Here is a 23346-nt window from a genome sequence, read left to right on the forward strand (position 1 = left end):
TGTAGTTTATCTCTGTCAGGATGAGAGATCACAGCTCAGCTCTGTGCAGCACAGAGTGGAGATGCTAACAGCTCGTCTCAACAATCAGGGGAAAACTGGAGCAAACTGCACAGCGCCGCAGAACTTCCTGAGTGTTCCTGAAGCTTTAATGTCAGTCAGTGAATCAGACCTTGAGATGGCGCAGAGTCCGGCTCATGATGGCAAACTCTTGGTGCTGTCACCATCTGCAGTCCATGTAAAGTGAACTCCACTCAGAGCAAGTCACGTGACTTTCAATTTGTACATTAAGTTTAGGACAAAGCGCTGTGTTTCCATTTCAATTATCTAATAGTGCCCCAGACCAAAATTAAGTGGGTGAAAAAGAAGCTGGCAGCAAAACATTTAAGAGTAACACTCAATGACACCATAAAGCTAGGAGCACAATATCTGAACCACTGCACCATGTAATTGACCTTGCCTGCTCAATAAAGCCCTGATGTTGAATGTGTGCAGACAGAAAGGCTGCTTGGCCAAGTGCATTTGAGGGGATCCTCACGTAATTACACGGGGTCCTGTAAGCAGTGCGAAGCTATACAAAAGGCAAACAGGCGCTTATTAATTTGGATACAGACAGAAGGCAGATGGAGCGAGTAATTGTAAAGAGTCACAGAGCAGCCAGTGTGTTTAATGGAATTAAAATGTGATTTTACTCCGTAGGCAATAAATCTTGTCTGCTTTGTTAAACCTTCTTTCAACAGTGAATGTAGCGATGCTGCTTGCTCACCTCCACACACACACACACACACACACACACACACACACACACACACACACACAAACACACACACACACACACACACTTCTGCATGTTTGTGTTTCCCCTGCGGAGGCTTCATTTAAGGGAGAAAGCTGTACCCGTGTAAACAATCATAAGCTGTTAAAAGCTCAGTGTTATTCTCATGTTTAATGGAAAAAGTGCATTGATCCTTTACACGAGCATGAGCATCACATGAAGACCCTGCATACCTGAAAGTATTCTGAGGACTTATAATACAGAGGCCTTTGTACAACAAACAAACACACATCCAGACCATCAGTGAGAACTGTGTTATTCTGTATTTTCATGTATTTAATGCACGCTGAGAGTGACGTCTTGAGTTCCTTGAAGTAGTCTCACCCATTGACAGCCAGTCCAGATTAATCAGGTGAAGTTTTTGGAAAATATTTAGTGGATCAGCAGAACTAGAAAGATTTTCCTTTATAAGCTGATCAGCATTGATAAATGATGCTCAGAGAATCTTTGGTGTATGTGTCGAACAACTTCACCACGCCTGTCCATGTAACCGTTGAACAGTGTGTCTCACCTCCTTGACTTCACAGTATGAATTTCATCATTGGACTCTGAACAAAGGACTCCTGAAGCCTGTTACCATATTGAAAGTCCTGACTCAACCTCACTTTCAGTCATCCTGGTAAGAGGTGGGGTAAAAGGTGCAGTGTGGAGAAGTTGGCAGCATTCGGCCAAAAAGGAACAGTGGTGATGAGATTTCAAGTTTATATTTGTATGTGAAGTATGTTCAAATAAGAGACCAATAATTCCCATTAGCTGTCATTTTCTTTTTATTAAGTCAGAAAAAAAGCTGTCATATCTACACTGCAGTGGGTCTCACTAATGAAGGCAGACATAACAAACAAGCATGTTTGTCTACGGCAGATTTTGGGGACAGAAAGAGAGAAACATGGTTTTACAGGCCTGGGCGTCGATCCTGAAATCTACCTGGAAGTCACCAGTGGGAACAGGAAAGATCACCACCATGCAAGAACCATGAAATAATCAACTAACTAGTGACATCATAGATGTGATTTTACAAAGAACAAATGCTCGGCTTAAATAATTATTTAAACATTTATATGTTTTTAAATAACTAAATAACATGAATTTAATTGATTAAATAATCAGTTATTAATTTCTATAACACACACATTTAATTATTCATTTATTTAAATATTGTATTTTGGCAATCCTAATGCCCCATTCTTTTGTAGAATGATTGTTGTTGTGTAAATTTGAAAAACAACACACAGGATATGCCCCATTGTGATGTCATAGAGACCTGTGGAACTTCTAATCACCAGACCTGGAGCAGAATCTTCAGTTCAGCACTAGAGCCAGACACAGAGACACACATTGGTGAATCTCAGCCAGAAAAAAACAATTCAACGATGGAAACAAGCGTTCAAGGAAGGAAGAGGACTGCCAAAAAGGGCAGAAACAAGACCCAGAGAAACGTGGTCTCCTACCCCACCACTCAGGCACCTCTCACTGAGGCAAGACCCGTCGAGGTGGTAGAGGAGGAGTTAGACGACTACTTCTTTAACAGGAACGTCTCAAAGAAGAGAAGGAACAAAGTCCAGACAGAGGTCAACCTGGCATCGTCCTTTCCTCTGCTGGTCAGAGATTATACTGAGGAGGAACTGGCAGCTGAGGGGTGCCGCAAAGTCACAGCGTACTCTGCAGAGCCTCCAACACCACGGCCTGCAGAGGCATCAGACCCACTGCCCGAGGGACAACCTGGACCCCAGCCTGGACCAAAACCTGCTCAGTCACCAGAACCACAGCCAGCAGAACCTGAGGAAAAGCCTGTTCCTGCCTTTAAAATATCATACAGTGCAGTGGTTTCTGGGAAACAGCAGGTCAGCCAAAAGAAAGCTCTGACCAAACATCAGGACACCAAGCCTCAGGAGACCAAACCATCTCTGATCCAGATCTCAGAGCTGGATTTTCACAGCCTTGTCAGCCAGAAGGAACTGGTCTCAAGACTGGAGGAGGAAAAGGCCACTTTGCTTGGTGAGGTTGAGAAGTTAAAGGAACAGCTCCAGACTCAGGAAGCCAAAGCTGCCTCCAACACAACACTTCTCCTTGCTGAGCTCACAGAAAAGCAGGCCACAGCAAGAGAGGCCATCAGCCAGACGGAGGAGCTCAGACAAGACCTGGAAACTGAGAGGAGGAGGCACAAGGAGACAGAAGAGAGCCTGGTCCAGCAAAGGCAGGAGACCACCAGGCTTCAAGCCTATGTGCACCACATTGTTGGGGACTTTCAGCACCAGGGCCACATGTGGGGACAGGAGAAGTATCTCCTTTATGGAGAAATCCATAAATTACACACTGCTCTGCAGCAGGCACAGTCAGCAGAGTCCAGGTCTCATCTCTCCAAAGAGGTGCAGACCGAGACCTGCACCACAGAGCCTGCCCAGAACCAGGCCCCAGAGAATCCAGAAAACAGCAGCCCCCAGCTGGAGAAAGAAAATCCAAACCTCCTGTCAGAGCTGGAAGAAATCACCAAACTGAAGGCTGCCCTGAACCAGGCCCAGAAAGACCTGAAGGACCACCAACAGCAGCTGGAGGAGGAAAGATCCCACCGCCTGTCAGACCAAGAGCAGACCTCCAAACTGAAGGCTGCCCTGAACCAGGCCCAGAAAGACCTGAAGGACCACCAACAGCAGCTGGAGGAGGAAAGATGCCACCGTCTGTCAGACCAAGAGCAGACCTCCAACCTGAAGGCTGCCCTGAACCAGGCCCAAGAGGACCTGAAGACTCAGAGGCAGCAGTGGGAGGGGGAAAGATCTGGTCTCCTGGTTCAGCACGAGGAGACGACCTGCACCATGGAGGCTGCTCTGAGACAAGCCCAGCAAGACACCCACAACGTGAAGAGCCAGTGGGAGAAAGAGCGGTTCCTCCAGCTGGAAAAACAGCTCAAAGAGAGGGACATGTTTCAGACTGCTCAGAACCAGATGCAGGAGGACATGGACAGACTCCGAGACCTGTGGGCTCAAGAAAAGGCCCACCTGCAGTCCCTGCTAGAGGAGGAAGCTGTCAGGAGGGACAGCGCCCTGTGCCGGGCCAGAGAGGACCTGGAGCACCACCAAAACCAGTGGGAACAGGAAAGATCTGAACTCCTGGAGAAACAGCGTGAAGACACCCACAGGATGACAGTCCAGCTCAGACAGGCCCAGGATGAGCTGAGGATCCAGAGGAACCAGAGGGAGGTAGAGAGGTCACAGCTCCTCACAGGGCAGACAGAAACCTGCAGGCTGAAGGACTCACTGAAACAAGTCCAAGGAGATCTGGAAAGACAGCAGGCCCAGTGGCAGCAGGAGAAGGCCTCTCTCCTGGACTCAATCAGGGAAAACCAGGAGACTCCTGTGAGGGAGGAGGAGGAGGAGGAGGAGGAGGAGGAGGAGGAGGAGGAGGAGGAGGAGGAGGGAACAACAGCAGCACCCACCATGATGGACACTCTGATGACCCTGGATGAGCAGATCGCAGAGGTAGCTCAGGACACACCAAAGAAGTCCAGGTGGAAAAGGTTCCTGGGTCATTTTAAAAGATCAAGACCCCAAAATGAAGACCAGTGAGCTCCTGGCTCCACAGCATCCAGCCCCTCAGACCCCCCCTCTCAGTGGTGAACCTCCAGACTCCCCTCCACCAAAACCCCACAGAAACTTCACCAGGGGCCCCCTTTGTCCCCCAGAAACTGGACCACTTTGTGTTTGGTTGTGTGGTCTGTGTCTCGTTGAATGGAGCATTCGATTGGACACAGACCACAGAGCAATAATTCCCACAATGCCATGCCCTTGAAATGTTTTTTAATGTGTGTCAAACAAAAAAAGGAAAAGCAAAAACAAACGGAAAAAAAAAAACAAGAAAAAAAATTTACAAATAAAAAGAATAAAAAAGTTCTGCATTCAAAGTCTAATTTTTAACATTACAGAGTGTAAAAAGTGCTGTTAACCCTGTAGAAACTGACTTGTCAATAAATGACCAGAAAAATCTAATTTCTTAGAAATGAGTTTTTTACCTTATCAACAAAATACAAAGGTATATAAGGTTGTTCTGAATTTTCAGAGAAACAACTTTTTCCAGCTATTTGGTTTTGGTGTACTCATACTTTTAATACTTAAGTACTTTTTATTTGAGTTACTTTACGACTTTTACAAACAGGATTTTTTTTTTGTTGGTGACTTTCCCTTTTACAGGAGCAGATTTCTTAGGCGATATTGTTCCCTTTAAGGAACAATGAAAACTAAAGTATGACTTCAAGTGCTTTAGACACCACTGTACATAAGTGTATTTTAGGTCAGCTCCCAGCTTATTCTCTCACCTACATTAAACCGAAAAGTACAGGACCTCATGGTTGGTGATCACAGGATCTTGTGCTTTTAAACACAAGAGATTTTTAATCCCAGTGAGTCTCTTCCTGGTTAAATAAAGGTTAAATACATTTAAAAAAAGACACAGATGTCCTCCAAGGATGGAACATTACAGGCTAAAACAACAGGCTAACAGCAGCTAAAGTTAGCATCCTGAAGCTAACACAGAGACAGGGGGGACACTGAGGAAAAGCTCTTACATCTGCTCCACAGCACACAGCATTTAAAATACTCACATTTCCAGGGTCCCAGGTTTGTTGGAGGATGGTTGGTAATGCGCCTGGATTCAGGACCAGTCTATTGGCTAGCCCTCTGTTGTACTGTCCAAAGTTGGAAAAGCAGTCGGCCGTGAAGTGACTAGCACACACATGCACAATTTTACTGAGTGTAGCTGGAACATTTCCTTGATAAATGAACTCTAGACACTTAGTCTGTCTTCTTCTGAGATGGGAAGCTTGAGCATGGAGCTATGTGGCTGTTTACAGCCAAAAACAGCCCCACTCCTCTCCCCGCTGCAGGAGAGATTTCTCTCCAGCAGCGGGGAGAGGAGTGGGCGGGGAGGGTGTTCGGGGGTATCTGCTCTGGTGGACCAATCAGGTCAGACTTGCTCCTGATTATTCAAAAAAGGGAATTGCTGACGTCGGCAAACCCCGGAAATTCCAAACAGCTGGTTTTAGGTCAGGATTTTACATTCACAAGCTCTACTAAGAACAGGTTTTGTCATTAAATATCACATTTTGTGGGCTGGGAGGAAAGACAAAGACCTACAGATTTCACTGAAAGAGTTAATAAAGTGATTTTTGCATAATATGGGATCTTTAAATGTAAAACTTCACCTTGATCCGGTTGGTGCAGTCTGTCATGATCGGGGTCATTATGGGAACTATTAGTCCTCCTGTCAGGACAGAGTCACCTCTTCAACCCCTTTCCTCTCCTTCCTGGGTGACCTCCATGTGGACTGGCTCAACATTGCCCAATTTGAACATTGTCTCTGCTGTCATCAGCAGGACCGTGTCTTGTCTCAGAAACATGAAATGAAGGTCAAACAGCTCTGAAGGATGAGATTCCTTAATCAATATTTAGGGCCTGTCCCCCTGAAGTTTTGTATGCTAAACGTTTTACCACATAGCTTCAGAGAGGGCTCAGCGTCTGGAGGGCAAGCTGAATTAATACTAAGTAAGACAGAGAGAATTATGAAAGCGCTGTGAAACAGTGGACTGGTTCTAAAGCTGGAGCTCTGGCTTTAATTCAAAGAGAGCTTACTGAAGCAGGACAGGGTCTACAGTTTGGATGGCTTCAATAGATAGACCGTACACTTTAAGTGAGACAAGAGCTGCTAACTGAATTCACACAAGCAAATAATCCACCAGGTCCCCATTGTTTTGATTTGACTCCTATTTAGAGTCAGGTAGAAGATGAAGCAGGTTATCCTGTCATTAACAAGCTGTTATGTAAAACGTTTGTGTGAAAAAAGTCAAATATGTATGAAATCAGGAGAAATCAGAAATCAAAACCACCTGCCTAACACTACACCCAGCGACCACTTTATTAGGCACACCTGTCCAACTACTCGATGCAACTTTCTAATTAGCCAATCACATGGCAGCAACTCAATGCATTATGGCATGTAGACATGGTCAAGACCATCTGCTGCAGTTCAAAGCAAGCATCACAATGGGGAAGAAAGGTGATTCAAAGGACTTTAAACATGGCATGGTTGTTGGTCTGAGTATTTCAGAAACTGCTGATCTACTGGGATTTTAACCCACAACCATCTCTAGGGTTTACAGAGAATGGTCCCAGAGAGAACAAATATCCAGTGAGCAGCTCACAAATCACTATTACTGTACTGTTAATTTTCCAAATTTTTCATTAATTTCAGTGAGTGTTTTAGAAAGAAGGCAGAGTTAGTGAGAGGCAGTTAGCCTGAGAGTCACATCAGGTGTCAATATGACAAGTGCATGTCAATGCCGAGCCTGAGAGAGAGAACTATGTGTGTGTTCTAATGGCTATGGCACACTGCAATCTGTGTTACGTTAGAGAAAGCCGATGCAAAGCTGGTAAGCGTCTAATAGCTTCATCACAGCTGAACACTTAACTTTTGATGGTTGTCATTCAGCAATTATGACAAGATTTACATATGAAAAGATGGGAGAAAAAACATTAGATTTACAAACTATTAGAACTGTATCTATTGTTCTTTTTCACATTATACAAGCTCTACTTAGTTAAAGTGAGCTTTGGCGTCAAAGTGTCATCCTGTTTGACTTTTAGTTCAAAAGGAAGTTTTGTTAAGTCACTTTTTGTTGGTGCCCGTCTCCTTCAATCTCGGACTTCCTAGCTTTCCTTGCTGTGTGGGCTCGCTGGTCATGGTAGGTCAGTTGCATAAAGTGTGGGGTTTTTTTGTAATAGTTTGTGATCGGTTGGACACAAGGTTAAAGTTGGCCCCATCAAGTTTATTTATGTATTTGTTTTATTTATTTATTTTTTAATGATGCATCAACCATTTCATGATGAGCCTTGCTTCATTATGATTGGTTAAGAAGCTGGCCTCTGAACTGACGGGCAGGCAGAAGGTACAAGACACAGTGTAATACACAATGAGCTCTTGACAAACGTGGTGATGTTTCACTCCTCATGCTCCACCAAAGCAAAAAGTACACTGACGTAGTGTTTTTACACAATGACAAAAATAATTGTAAAAAAGGATATATTGGTGATGCTCATCTACAGATTTAGGCTTGTTGTGTAAGACAGTGAGCCTCCTTTAAGAGAGCATGAAGTCACCTCCCCTATTTTAATAAAAGAAATACTAACATGACTAAATAAAAACATAACCCAGTCTTGGTTTCAACAACAAAACATTTGAGTTTTTATATTGAACATTCAGTCCTGATACACTCTCCCACATTTTAGAAAAAGAATGGTAAATATTTGATGAATCTGAGCCAATGCCTATTTGTGCAATTATTAAAATTATATTAACCTCAAATATACAAATGAAATGAGATGACAGCTCTTGAGCTGGGAAGAAAAACAAACAAACAAATAAACAAACAAAAAAACATTGCCACACTGGCCACAAAGAATGAAAGTTAAGTAAAAACACAATAATTAAAGCATTGTTCAATGGAAGATAAATCATATACAGAGTTTCTTTAAAAACTTTAAAATTATTGTTGGGGAGAGCATTTGGGATAAATTTTCAAACATAAACAGTGGATAACAAATTCCCAGTCAACAACCCACGGAATGTGGCCTTGGAGACTCCAGTTCAAGAAAATCCCAACTTCAAACATCTGTCATCATCACTTCAGAAAGGCTCAACGACAACATTCCCAGGGTCTCTAGAGAAGTACCTTTCTCCATCCATCATTTAGCTGGGTTCATATGTTCACATGCATGTGTTTGTGTGGCCGTGTGTCCCTGATCAGGGGGGGGGGGGTCCTCTCAGGACATTAAGGCTGACTGACTCAGACTGAGTGTTAGGTAATTGTAAAAGTAATGGTAATGTGCCTTGCATAAATAGTTCTGGGACAACACACTGAAAATAAAAAGAAGATAGAAGAAGAAGAAGAAATAGATGGATACATAAATAGATAAATAAAGAAATAATGCTTTTTTAAACAAATGCTTTAAAATCCAATGCCTTGCTATGAGCTGGTAAACTGAGGCAGCGTTCCAAATGAACAGAGAAGCACATTGACACGAACATGGTAATAAGATCTGTTCGCTTTGAAGAGGAGAAATAATGACTGTCCTGGCTCATCAGACAAATAAAAGCCTACAAACCCAATTAAAGCGGCTCTATGATGGATGAAAGGCACTCTCTGAAATGGTTTGTTAATAATACGTGAAACTTCCCGTTTAGACAACAATGATGTGATTAGAGGGGACTGTTGGGATGTGACCCATTTGTATAAAACATCTGCAGCCGCTCACCATCAGTGTGATTCACTGAAGTCTGTGACAGATGAGGGGGGATAACAGAAGGTAGCGGAGCAGCCAACTGACGGAGTACTTGGCAGTGTGGGTAGGTAGTGATGCGTGTGCTGCCAGTGCCAACATGTCAGGGGTACAGAACAGAGCGAGGAGAGATTTGTGAAAAAATGGCTGAACTTAATGTAGCATTTATCAGACGCTAGAGGCTAAACACAATCAGCCGTAGTTATTTTGTCTGACTGACTTTAATGATGATGTAACTACTTCCAAGAAGTGTATTAGCTGGATACTGAAGATAAAGTAACCCAGCAAGCGCACAGTCCATTAACCATTAACAAACACTGGTGCTAACAGCTGAGCACAGAGTGAAAATCCTGACCATTGGCAGAGTTTGAGGTGGAGTTGTGTTCAAAATAACAGCCGTGTGCTTAAAAATATGAGTAAAGCTCAAAATGCTAATCATAGCTTTTATTTCCAGCCATGCAGATGCATCGAGAACACTGCAGATTTGATTCCAGTTCAAAAAAGAAGAAAGTGTAACAGACTGTTTCAGAAAAGTGAGGAATAAGTAAATAGTAAAATTAGGCTGTTAAAAAAATCAGCAGGGTCTGCATTTTTTTATTTACAAATAAATCCTGCTCATAGATCCTACTTTTTTTTTTTTTTTAGATCAAAGAACTAATATTTCCTTGTCCAACCTCTGTTTCTAAGAGCTGCTTCACAGTCATGTAGTGAGTCCACCTACACCTGTGAACAGGAGTTTTGGCCCAGGACCACTAGACTGCAATCCACAGTTCCTCTGCATTTCTTGGTTTTGCCCCAGAAATGGCATATCTGAGCGTATTTACCTGCCAATAATCCTGATTTCTGCAGGAGTTTCCCACTTTTTAACCCTTTCTCCCGCTCCTGATTTTTCGTGTTGGTACTGTGACAGACTGGCTGGGTTGTTTGTGTTAAACAATGGAAACATGTTCCTGTTAAGTTGACTTATTTTGTGTTTGTGAGTTACACGGTACAGGGAATGCATCAGCAGCGATGGGTGTGTTTTCTCAGAGTTGTGGAACACTCTCTGCGCTCGTCCGGGGGTTAAAACTAGAGCTAAGTGTTACGGATGATATCTAAGGGCCTCATTTACAGATGCTACAATAGCAAGTCATGGCTTGTTCACAGGAAGTTAATGCAGTGTGTCCCCTACCGTTGTTTTTTTTAATATAACAGACTAAATGGCCTTGTGATATTCATCTGATTTACATGACGGGGTGCCATTTGTACATTGTCGTGTTGGCATTTCTCCCCAAACTGTTTTGCGCACAGTGAAGTTCTGCCCCAGTGCGCTCACAGACACATAAACAGGTGTGCACATTTACACACACACAGAAACATCTCCCAGCACCTTTCTGTGACATTATGTGGACATTCGCTCTCCTGTACTCACAGGTAACTTTGGACCTTCTTTGATCCCCTGGGGCTCATCATTGGCTAAGTCTTTGCCACTTTGACTATTTCTCAGTCCATTCCAGTGGTAATTTTCTGCTTTCTTCCACGTCTCCCTGGTTTTGGTTGCCACTTGAAAGTATTTCACATCAGCAAATCATTTTCTGTGCTTATTTCTGTTTCCCCCTCTCCAATTAACTCTTCAATGTTTCTCAACTTCAAAGTACAGTGTCCTCCTGAGCAGCTTTGTTTACTTACAAAATGTTTTGCTCTGATTTTTTTGGAAAGAAATGCTCTTTAATCAGTGTGTAAAACATTTGCAGCCTTTGTCCTTACATCAGTGTCACCTGTTCGACATCTGTTGTTAACAGAATGAATGGCCTCAATAAATGAACTTCACACTGCTATTCTTAACCTGCCCCTTTGAAGTAATGATTCCATTACATCAGCAGCATGAAATAAACTAAAACAAAAATCACTGAATTGAAACTTAAAATCACATTTGACAAAAAATGACTCCAAAATAGAAAAGGGGCCCATGTTGCTCTGTTCATCATCTGTGTACAGCCTTTAGAGCCATCAAGATTATAGAGCAGAGCACAGGTCTGCACAGGGAGAGATGGAGATGCTGGAAGCTCATCTCAGTCAAAACAGAAAAGCAATACCAGAGCAGAGTGCACAGAGCCGCTGGACTCAGTGAGCGTTAGGAAATGGAGTATCATTAGCATATCAATTTGCTCTGTGAGTTAGACTTTTAGACAAACATTGCCAGGCAGATGTTGAGGAAATGATGCTTTACTGTTGGGACAAGAGCAACTTCATAACATCACCAGATCATATGTTGGTTTCCAGATAGTCCATATGTAATGAGCTGGGGCTAAAATATCCAAAAATCAATCTCTAAAGTATCACTCTTGTGTTGTTGTATCACATATAGCAGAGTTACTGGTTATGCAGCCTGTGAACCACATCAAACTTAAACTGGTGGCTTGAATCCATAGCCTGTATAAGTCATGGGAGTAGCCTCCACAACATCACCCGTCTGTTGCTGAAACCATGAAATGAAGCCAATCCTGACACAGCCACATTTGATATGATGCTGGCTGTGACTTTTTCCTCGAGCAGCTACAGGGCGCCCGTCTGTCACGTGACCAGAGCTGTGCCTCTGATTGGAAAATCAAATGATTCTAATAACTTCTAAACCGCCAAGTTAGAAAATAAAATGATCCAGGCTGTAAATGTGCTTTTACTGCCGTTAGTCATTTTTTATGGCTGGCTGTATACGCGACTTCTGGTCTTTTTGCAGCAGGCCTCAAGTGGATTCTTGATGAACAGCAACTTATAGGACTTCAGCATAGGCTTTACCATTGTTCCTGCTCTTCCCTCTCCATTGATAAGCCTCTCTTCATTCATGTTGAGCTGTAAAACCTCAATTCTGTTGACTCCTGGTCTGGATGTGCTCATTATGTCCATTTGTTGTCTTAGTCAAGATAGATACTATTTAGTTTGGACACGGTTTGTTTTATTTATTATTTTATTTGTTTTTAATTTGTGTCTTATTCTTATTCTGTAGCACTTTGAGATTGTGTAAATGTAAAGTGCAATATAAATAAAATGCATTATTATTTATTATTATTATTTTGAAAGTCTCTGGGTGTTTTTAGGTAGTTTCTGGTCACAACTTCCTGTCCCCCTCGATCTTCCCTACTACACAGCTCCACGTCTGGCAAAAATAGGATGGAGGCATATCACCTGCGACGCACTGCAGACACATCTGGTGAATTTCAGCTGTTACATTGTTTATAACACGTCTTCACTTGACTGCTTGCAGGTCATGATAGCACAGCCTGCCACAGCATCACATTACACAGGGTACGAAGTGGTACAATTTCTAATTGAAGAAAGATAAAAACCAGTCAGACAGATAAACAACGCTGTAAGGATGAGTGCAGACAAAGAGTCTGAAGAAGAAACTCTGAGTAACAACCACAAAGAGAGCCATGGTTGGCTAACAGTGTGTAATCCTCATTCAGTCATGTGAATGAGCATACGGATCATGTGGATGTATCCTCTCTTGCTCCAACCATCACACAGCTCCGTCCTGGTAACTGAGCCACTCTGAAAAGTGAAATAACTACAAACTAACAACATTCTCTAAGTTGAACTCAGAGCAGGTGTTGTAGCACTTCTACAGTCGTGTTACTTTCCCACTTAAAACCACTTGTAGAGAAAATGATGTCTTTCTTAGCTGCTCTGTGGTCACATCAGCAAATTATAAACACAGCATGAAGACAGTCAAGGACAGGCATGCCAGCATCTGTTCATCCCTGTATTAAAGCAAACATGGGCTGATTGAAAATGTTTTGTTTCTTTATTTCTGTGGGAGGATCACATTAATGTGTAGACATGCGTATCCGTGTGGGTGACTTGGTAAATTGTTGTAAAAGTGTCTCTCCCCTTTGCGTTGCTCTGTCAGTGTGGCTCTTACATGAAAAACACAGAGGCCCACTGATGTACGCTGTAATGATATTAAAACGATTGAAATATCTTTGTTACTGGATCTTCCAGAAATGTTTTGAAGTCTTAGGGACTGGAGTCTTGCTGTTGGAACAAAAAGAAAGAGACACGTTTACTATCAGATGAAATGACTTTGATACATGGCTCATCAACAAGGAGTAAAGGGATTGAGGAGCATCACATAATTTCTATTTTCCCTGAAGTGAAATAAACACATGATCATAATTTTAAGACAAGTTAAAAAGTTGCTAGAATATAATTTTTTCACTGTTGGATCTTAAAAACATTCTGAGCTTCACATGTACAAGAAGATATGGGAGTGAGACAAAGAAAAAAAAGAATAAACAAAATATTAAAAACAATCAAATTGAAACAGGCTGTTTATCAGCTGATCAAAAGTTCATATTCATGTGTAACATTATTCATACATTCAATGTGTCTCTGCATGCTTGATGTGAGTGTTTCCAAAGTAGTGAAGATGTCTTCATGGAGGATCATCCACTGTCTGCAACTGATGATTTTTGTCAACTTCCCTCTCCATCCATCTCAGTGGCCCACATTTATCAACCTTTGTGGGAATTGCAGATTAGAGTATGACACAAATGTATGGCAACAATTCCTGATTCACGCTGAATCCAGGAATGTGATTGGTCAACCCACTTAGAGAGATCTGCACATAACGCAAGATCTAATGTAAAACGAGAATTAATACAGAAATTGAGAACAAACAAAGTAGAATCATAGAACTGGCAATACCTCAACTCAATGCACATTCACCTTTACAAAGTGTGCAAAATAGTGACCTGGGTTACAAACATACAAGGGTTAACAAGAACTGGATACAAGATTTAGTATAAGGAAGTGAACCAACCCAGTCAACGATGACATGCTCAAATGGTTTTTCAACAGCAGGGATTGGGTATGAAGGAGCAGGAGGTATTTTATGGTTGGATTTTCAACACTCTGGCACAAGTTTTACAGTATTGGGTGACATCAGATTTTATGCCAGGCCAGAAAAGGTGCCTCAGAACTCAATTCAAAGTTTTCTTAACTCCCATTTTTCCTGCAAGACAGGGATCATGGGCCAGACTCAAGATTTCAGGACAAAACTTGCTTGGAACAACAACTTGGAATATAGTACCCCAATCATCCTGACAAGACATCTGAGGAGGGGTCCACTTTCTCATCAACACTCCTATCAACAAAGTATCCACATGAAACATCTTTCACTGCATCCTTTTCAAAAGCCTCCTCAGAAAACTTGGGCAAGGTTGGATCATTTTCCTGCTCACTTTTTAACTCAGCACAAGAGGGAAACACATTGAACACACACATTGAACCAAAGGGTTAAATATTTAGCGAAGAAGGTGTCTGAAAGTGTAATTTCTGAATCGCACGCTCTGTCTCTGACTTTTTCTGACATGGCCTGAGTGGTCAAGCTCACAGAAAAGTGTCTGGATACTGATTTTCAAGCTCATCCGGAGTTTTGGACACTTCAGGAGAGGGGCAACATAAAGGTGCAGCTGTAACTCTATCTCCCGCTAAATCATTCCCAAGTATGAAGGACACACCATTGATTGGGATATATAGACAAATGGCTACATCAACATTAGTAGAAACCAGGGCAGTTTGTAGATTTAAGCTATTCATTGGCAAATGCAAATAACCTCCACCAAAACCTTCAACAAGAGCATGACATCCCAAAGAGGACTTCTTACTGAATGGAAGAAAATCTTGAAGAATCAGGGACTGAAAAGCTCCAGTATCTCTCCAGATCTTGATTGGTTGCATATTGTTAGGATCAGAATCCAATGACACAAAACCATCCATTAGAAAAGATGAGGAGCCAGCAAGCTTCACCTTTTCAGACTGACACTTCCTTACTCTCACCAGGGTGGGGTTTTCTACAGTCTTAATCAAGGCTACAGGCTTAACAGATTTCTGCTATTTGCCCAAAACAGGACACTCTGCAATGAGGTGGCCAGGCTTCCTGCAGTAGAAACAAACCTTCTCTGAGGATGCATTCCCTGGGCTGCTTTTCCCAGAGTAGCCAGAGGCAGTGGGATATGGTCTAGTCCTCCTCATGCAAAGCCCTTCTCCTCTGCTCACCTTGATCTTTATCAAAACTCTGCTTGTGGGTCAACACGAACTCATCTGCTAAAACAGCAGCTCTGTCAAGAGTTTCAACCTTCTGCTCATTAAGGTAAGTACACAGCGTCTGGCAGACAGTGTTTGAATTCTTAAAGCAAGACAAGTTGTCTGAAATGTTCCTTGGTTTCTACTGACTGAGAGTGACACCATCTATAGGAAAGGATCTCCTTCTCTTAAGAAAACTCAACATAAGTTTGTTTGTCAAGCTTGCTGATGCTTCTGAAACACTGGCGATAAGCCTCAGGAACCAGCTCATAAGACTTGAGTGTTACGGCTTTAAATGTATTATAATCCTGACTTTCTTCAAAGCTCAGAGCAGAGAATGCTTCCTGAGCTTTCCCAACAAGGACACTTTGCAAAAGCAAGGTCCAGGATTGTTCGCTCAGAACAAGGAAAAAATCTTTCAACGTCCTTTTCAGCAAGCGGGGGTACCAGGCTGATATTTTTGGCTGCATCAAATCCAGTCTGCTCAGTCTCAGTAAAGCTGGACAGTAATGCACACTTGAATTCAAGCTCTTTAAGGGGATATTCATGTTAAAAAAAAGAAGTCTTTCCTTTCACATACACTCCTTTTGTCTTTCCTCTAACTCTAATTCCTTCAGAGCCAACTCCCCCAGCCTCAATCTGAGGAAGCTGGGGTTGTGAGGGTTTATTTTAGGGTTCAGGCTTTAGAACCCCCTGTTCTATTATAAGAGACTAAAGAGTTTTATTTTGTACTTTTGTCACCACTAGGAATGTGGATTCCATAGTGAGAAGCAAATTTTAACAGTTGGTCTTTGGTAAACTGTTCGAGCACCTCCTCTGAGGGTGCAACAATAAAATCCTCTAGGGTCCCCATACTGGATAACTTTACAAAATGTCCAGCTAACAGTTAGCTACAAACACAGTTTGAGATGAACAGTCACAATACACTAAGTGTCCAACACACAAAACAGCAGTATCAAGTGCTCTCAACAGAGTGGCTTTCCCAACCACTTTTACAGTAGACCTAGTCACCACCCATCAGTCTGTTAACACAGCACTAAACATTACCCAAGCACATCACACTGCTGAAATGAAGTATGCAGGAAACAACAAAGGCAACTACACTCTCAGGGCAAACTAGCCTACCAAGTCAATTACACACATTTATTTGACCAGACAAAACTGCTACACACTTAAAAGTTAGGATCCTGGATGCAGTACAACACATGATGGCCTCCAATCATTAAAGGGACCACCAAACTCACCTAACTCGCTAAATGTCCTGTAGGAGAGCACAGGACATCCAAATACATGTATTTTACTTCATATTTATGGAAAAACAGTACAGACGGTTATTTCAATTCAGTTTAAATAAATATATAACATAATAGACAATCTACATTATGACATGACTCAAGACAAAGTAGATGATGCTGATGACCGGGTAGCACTGCGTAGCTGTGTATTCATATGCACTCCGCATCAAAACCTAATATGAGTCATAGGAACTTACAAACCGAGTGGCATGACTCTGAAAACCTTCGCTATTTTCTTACAAACATATATTTTTTGGCATCGTAAAGTTGAAACGACGTAAGTAGAGACAACATAAGTGGAGGACCTCCTGCATATATAACAGATCAGGGGCACAGGCAGGATGGTCCAAAGAGTGAGCTGATTCCTCTGGAAGAAGTCCTTTGTCAGGCAGCCGTTGTGACCAGCAGTGATGTCCTGGTAAAACACCCAGTCATTCCCACACAGACCAGGGCCCTCAGTCATGAAGGACGCCCCCTGCAACATCTCCACATTGTCATATCTGTCAAGTTTCCGGTATTATACACAATCATGTTTCCTGTCTGCTCTTCCCAGCTTTATTTTAACTTACTAACCCTTGGTTCTGTTTTAGATATATTCTTGTCTGGCCTGCCCCCATCTGGTCACACCTGCGCCCTGCTTGTTTCTCTCCAGCTGTATCATGTCTGTCACTGCCTGGTTGCCATACTTCAGTCTTCGTCCCAGCATTTTTGTTTGAACCTTGCCCCACGTCCACCTGTCACCTCTGCCTGGTCTGACTGCCTTTGTGTACCTTTGCCTGGGTCTGATTAAACCATTTTGCCCTTTGGAGCTCTGGTCTGGTGTCTTGCATTTCTGTATGCTTTTCTGTGCTCTTATTCATGACACACAGAGCCAGCCGCCGTTTGACGCCCCTGACCAACCTGAAGCTCAGTTGGTCCATTGAAGGAAAAAGCCCCCAGATTATGATGGCACCCCCTCCACTGTGCCGCCATGAAACCATCTCCCGTGGGATCTCGTCATATCAGTAACTAAAAGCCATCAGGACGCCAGGGTTCAGTTTTTTCTCCTCAAGAATCAAACTTTCTCCACCTTTCAGTGTCCCATGTTTGCTGCTCTCTGAAAAAGTCCAAACCCGTGAGTTTGTGGTGTTGAAGGAGACGAGGCTTTTCAAGACGTTTTCTCTCAGGTGTTGTTTGATGGTTATTGGGCTGCAGTGGGCTTCAGTGACTGCCTTCATTTGGATCAAGGATCATCCTGTGTCTTGATGGACAGCCAATCAGATCCTTCAGCTCAGTGGCGGTGACATTATTTTGGCTCTACCACTTGACATTTTTGGTTTCACAACCCTCAGGATCTTTAAAGAAATCCAAAATGGCTGCCTTATTGCGTCCAGCCACAGCAGAGATGGCACTTTGTGAGAGGCCTTGCTTGTGCAGCTCAACCATCTGACCACGTTCAAAGAGAGAAAGCTTTTCAGTCTTTGCCATCAGGAGGTCATGACAGAGAGAGAACCTGACAGGAAATCACATTGTCTCACCCCTGTTTCTTCTTTTTGCATTTTGAACCTCTAGGTAAAACTTTCTTGGGATCCAACCGAAAAAAAATTAATTTATGCATTTTTTTTTTTTCCCACTGAGCTTAAAATTGTGATCTGGAGTGCACCCTAAAGCATAATAAAACATAATTTTCTCATCTCCTGAGACATTTTTATCAAATATGATTTTAGTTCAGTACTGTTGACCGATTTATTTAAAAAAAGCACTAAAGGAGGAAATCCACAAAAAATGAAGACAGCTTCAATGTGGACCATGAATAGTTCTTGTATGACCCTGCTCACTGACATGACCTGAAGTCTAACTCATAAAGCATAATGTCCGATGACATGCAAAGGCAAAAACAACCAAAAAGAAGTATCTAGATCTGTGCAGTTTGCTCCAGTTTTATATTCTAAAGTGAAAGAGATAAGCTGCACAGAGCTGAGCTGTTCATGTCTGTTCACCATGAGTCAAAAGAAGAAGAGTCCTTACCTTTTATTGTGGAGCTGTTTCATAACCCCTGATAAAGCTGAAAATAACTGTGTCTGAGTAATACCTAAAGATTTTGTACATGTTGTATAGTTTCTTTGTCATCTGGAGATGGATTTGTTGTGTTGATCATTGCAGAGCTTATGTGTAACCATACTTCAGTGCAGGTACGACCAGCTCTCAGCAGACAGACAAAATGTCCCTCTAACTATAAGTGTCTGTTTGTGTCGGTGTTGGTGACTCTGGTGATTTTGCATGAGGCCTGTTTGCATAGAAAGTGGCCTATTTCCTCCATATTAATGCAAAATGGCTCATTTTAATGTATGCAAACCACACAGGCTCACAGAGTACAGGCAATTTGCTCTGCAGGAGCGTTTGTGGATCATTTTTCTCTTTGTGTATGCTTTATGAATGAGACAGTTTCTTTTGGGCTCATCTGAATAAAGCAACACAAATGGAGAGTTCAAAGATTAAAGCAGCACTCTTGATGCTGAGCTGAGGAACTTTACAAATATGTACATTAACGCTAAACGTTAAGCTGTGATACCTAGAACATTCTGAGGGTTCATTAATCACTAAGCTGCAGTCGGGGAATTTAATGTAACTTGCAGATATGTGCTCACTAATCTAAGGATCTGATGAATCTGATCTTGTGGAGACAACAGTCACACAGCAGGCTCCATGTCTTCAAGGATTCATAGTCTGTGTATAATCTGTTAGACAGTTTTATAAAGAACTCCAGCATCGCATGAGATATGACTTGAGTTTGGTGTTAAAAATGTAACGTTAACTTGAAGCACCATCCACAGCATTTTAGGAGACTTTTTGTGTCTGCAGGAAAAGAACGTGTGGGAAGCAGAGGGAAAGGGATGTATCTGCTGTTCTGAAACTCCAGTTCTTATCAAAGAAAGGTCAGCTTTAATAAATGTCCTTAAAAAAGTTTTTTTTTTACACCTGCAGAGATAAGTGTGAGCAGTAGTGACTGCTAGAAAAAGAGCCAACTTCCGTATTAAGCTTTGGCTCTAAGAGGCTTTACAGCTGTGAGACAATTGCCGATGCAAATCATCTTAGATTCAGTTTAACAAAGAACTGAAAGAGGGGGTGGTTTGCCCCCCATATTGTAAACATAGGATGGGAAAAAAAATGTATTTTGTTGAACCCTGAAGGCAAGTTCAGAGTCAGAAAGAGCTAGTGCAAGAATTTAAGAATATATAAGTAAATAATCACATGATAAGTGTCATAAAGACAGAGAGAGAGAGAGAGAGAGAGAGAGAGAACAGCTTGGCTGTAGTTCAACAGTCAGCCTCCACCGCCAGTGTCCAGGACTGAGCTGACCTTCAGCAGTCTGTTCAGTCTCACTGTCCTTTGTGAAGGTGAAATTCTTCCAATGTGACGCTCATTACCTTTGTGTTCGCTCCATCAGCCATGCCTCTGTGATTTAGGGCTGAGTATTGGCAAGAACCTCAAGATACATTACGCATCACGATACTTGGATCACAATAGAAAAAGAAAAAACTTTTCTTTATTATTGTGTTTAAAATAAAGAAAGTCAGATGCGGTGCTTCATACAGAGACTTAACTTGAAAACATAAAGTGTGTCAAGATTGTCACGCAAACCACTGTGACATTAAACTGTTGAAAAAAAAAAAAAATTGAAAGGAAGGACAAGTCAGTGTTGTCTCCTCTTATCTCACACCGCAGCACCAGCACATCATCCACTCCTCCTTCATCTCAGATCACAGGTAGCATTGGACCTAGCACTTGCTAGCATCAACATGCTAAGGGCTGCAAACAGCTGAAATCTTGTGTGCAAACAATGTGGCCATGATTATACATGGGACCTCCGGACGGGTTGTGTTTCAGACAGACTGATGTTGTTTGGTTTTGTTTGAGGTTTTTTAACTGTTAATTATATAAAAACATTACGTGAGCATCGGGTGGACAGAATGAAGAGTAAGAAAAAGCTCAGTTTGCCTTGAGAAAAAAATTCAGTAAAATGACTTCCAGCCAGCTGCAGATCCTGTTCAGGTGATAACACATTGTTACATGTTTAACAATAATAAATGAAAATCAGACAGTTCTGTGTGACTGTCCTGAGGTGTAATAAAGCATCAGCTGTCCACCTGCACTCCTCTGTGAATACTCTGCTGCCATGTGCACTGATCCTGCTCTTATAGCATCTGCTGGTCCAAACTATGCTGCAAAACACAAGGACGTTGGAGTAAGCTCATCGCACTGGTTGACAAATTACACAACAAGGCTTTTACTTTGAAAATCTGTCAGGCACAAGGGTAAGTAGGAGCTCTGAATACTGTGAACAGGGTTATAATTCTCCAGTGGATACTTATCACCAAAATGTCCTCGAACATGAGCTAAGAGCTGAACAAAAAATGTAGAAAGAGGGACTTAAATACCAAAGATGAAGATCTGAGTTAGATGATTCTAATAAAGCCAGAAATATCTTTGGAAACAAGACAAAACAAAGTAAAAAATGTGTTCCTGCAGGGCAGAGTGGAGGAAGATTTCTCACGGTATACACTCTGTGAATTATATAACACAGCTGCAGCTTTGTTGTTTTATCTGTCACATCACATCATCGAGCTGCAGCCATGGCTTCATTCATGAATGACATAAAAGGACACAGCAGGACAAACGTATCTTCAAGAGAAAGCAGTTTCTGCTGTTTGGCATTTAGGTGACATTGTCATCAGCACAGGGTGCTCTCCCACCATTCATCTGACAGATCTGTCCAGATTTTCATCAGGAGCTCAGAGCCGGTTCATTCCTCTTAGATTCTTTAAAGGCCACATTCACTCTAAGCCCAGAGCCAGAGAGAAATATCATTCATTTCAGGTCTAAGGCTTTTTTTTTTTTTTTACTTCAATACTGGCATAAGATATCAAATAATATTATAAACAATAAATAAAGATGTGTAATAAACTGAGCTGAACTAAAATGCTCTCTGCCTCAGCAGAACTTGATTCGTATATTTGTTTTTTAAAGGAAACGGGTTTACAGAGGTAGAGTGAAGTGGAAAGTAGTGATGTTTGGCTACTGAGGTAGTTTTTATACAGATAACTGATGAATGTATTTTACATCATAGGTATATGTCTACGTCATGTTACAGGTGCATTATAAAAGGCAGACAAGCTACACTTGTAATGCCATGCTGGATTCAATATAGAGCCAAATACATCACCTTACCTTGCTAATAATAATGCTAATAATACACCACTTTGCCAGCTAAACAGCTAAATTATGGAAGCAGAAAAGAGATGTAACTATTTGAATTTTTAACAGCCACAGAATTTTAAATACTGAAATAAAAACTCAATGGAATTCATGGCATTGAATTGTTTTGCTATGAAAACCATGTATCTGAACTTATTTGTCCTGAGTTCATCTTTTAAAAAATCATATCCTTTAATATATATATATATATATATATATATATATATATATATATATATATATATATATATATATATATATATATATATACATATATATATGTTGGTGTTGTCAGGCGATTAAAACAAAATAATCTAATTAATCGCATTTTAATCTCATATCTGCTTAAGGTCCCAAAATAAAGAAATTGAATTCCAGGACATTAAAATTACATTAAAAGACACTAAAAAAAAATAAAAAATAAGGTGGGAATGTATACAGATTTTTAGGTACCCTAATGCATAAGGAACACATGAAAAAAGTGTTATGGTTCTATCTTTACAAAATCTACACAGTCCTGCACCTAAGATAAGCTGATTTGATATTTAGGACGGTTTTTGCTTTTGTCACATTTTTACTCGATGTTGACTCGATTTTCACTGCAATATGAACTTCTATACTTCTATGAGGTCAGGAGAACCAGGGCTACAGTCTAAAAACTGTGAGGAGCTATGTACAAAATACCTAATTCAAGTATTGGATCAAAGGAAAATGAAGTATTCTCAGTTTAACATGCTCTGAACACACAAACTGTTGCTGATTGGTGCAGAGCAGCCTCAAGCTGAAACATGACACCAGGAAGATGGAAGCAAATTTTCAAAGAGTTTTTTAGATTTAAATACAGGATATATATCGATCATTCAGGCTTGTTTAATGCAGTAAAGAGTGTAGAATTATCTGTTTTTTACAGAATTGAGCTAGAGCAAACGGTTGATTTTCTGTAGATTTTCAAAAAGGACGTGTGAATAAACGAGATGTGGACGGCAGTCACAATCACTCTCGCTTCCCCCCGGTTTAGAGCATGTTCCTGACGTCACGTGTGATACATTCAGGGACCATCAGAAATTTGAAAATCTGACTAGAACTCCTCTTTTTTCCAAGCAGGACACACGGTTTGTAAATGCCAGACATTTAAAAATAAGTGCGTCTTTGGGATCCAGATTAATCTGCGTTAATTTTTATAACGCATTCATTTGCGGTGTAATTAATGAATCTAATTAACGCATTAAAATGACAGCCCTAGTATATATATAAATTCAGATCCAAAAAGTCAAGTTTCATAACTCAACAGCAAAAGATTCGGGTTGCTTACATTCTATTTGTCGGATTCAACTCCTCAAATTCAGATCCCAAAATTTAGGTTGTAAAATTCAGACCCCAGCATCCGGGCTACCCAGGACAGGAAAGGACATATTTACAGCTGGGTAGGCTGTTACGGAAGCTTGTGGCCATGCCAGGAAAAAAAACATATATAACGTTATGACGTGATTAGTTTCACATCATAACATGAAACTGAATTATCAGGTTATGTCATGATAATGAATTACAACATTATTGGAGTAAAAGGCAAACACCTAGGTAGGAACCTTGTGTGTTAGTG

At 41.4% G+C, this 23346-nt stretch overlaps 1 protein-coding gene across 1 annotated transcript in view; it reads left to right on the forward strand.

Moving 5' to 3' along the window:
- Positions 1-2096: 2096 nt before the first annotated feature.
- Positions 2097-23346, forward strand: part of LOC141791262 (uncharacterized) — a 55603-nt gene continuing 34353 nt past the window's right edge. Inside the window, exon 1 of the mRNA XM_074671540.1 lies at positions 2097-4182. Coding sequence (XP_074527641.1) covers positions 2203-4182 — 1980 coding nt within the window. The 5' untranslated portion in view covers positions 2097-2202. The remainder of the gene's footprint in view (positions 4183-23346) is intronic.

The sequence above is a fragment of the Halichoeres trimaculatus genome, unplaced genomic scaffold (assembly GCF_033239565.1).
Source record: "Halichoeres trimaculatus isolate MK-OKI-2021-1 unplaced genomic scaffold, fHalTri1.1 fHalTri1_scaffold_6, whole genome shotgun sequence".
Taxonomy (NCBI): domain Eukaryota; kingdom Metazoa; phylum Chordata; class Actinopteri; order Labriformes; family Labridae; genus Halichoeres; species Halichoeres trimaculatus.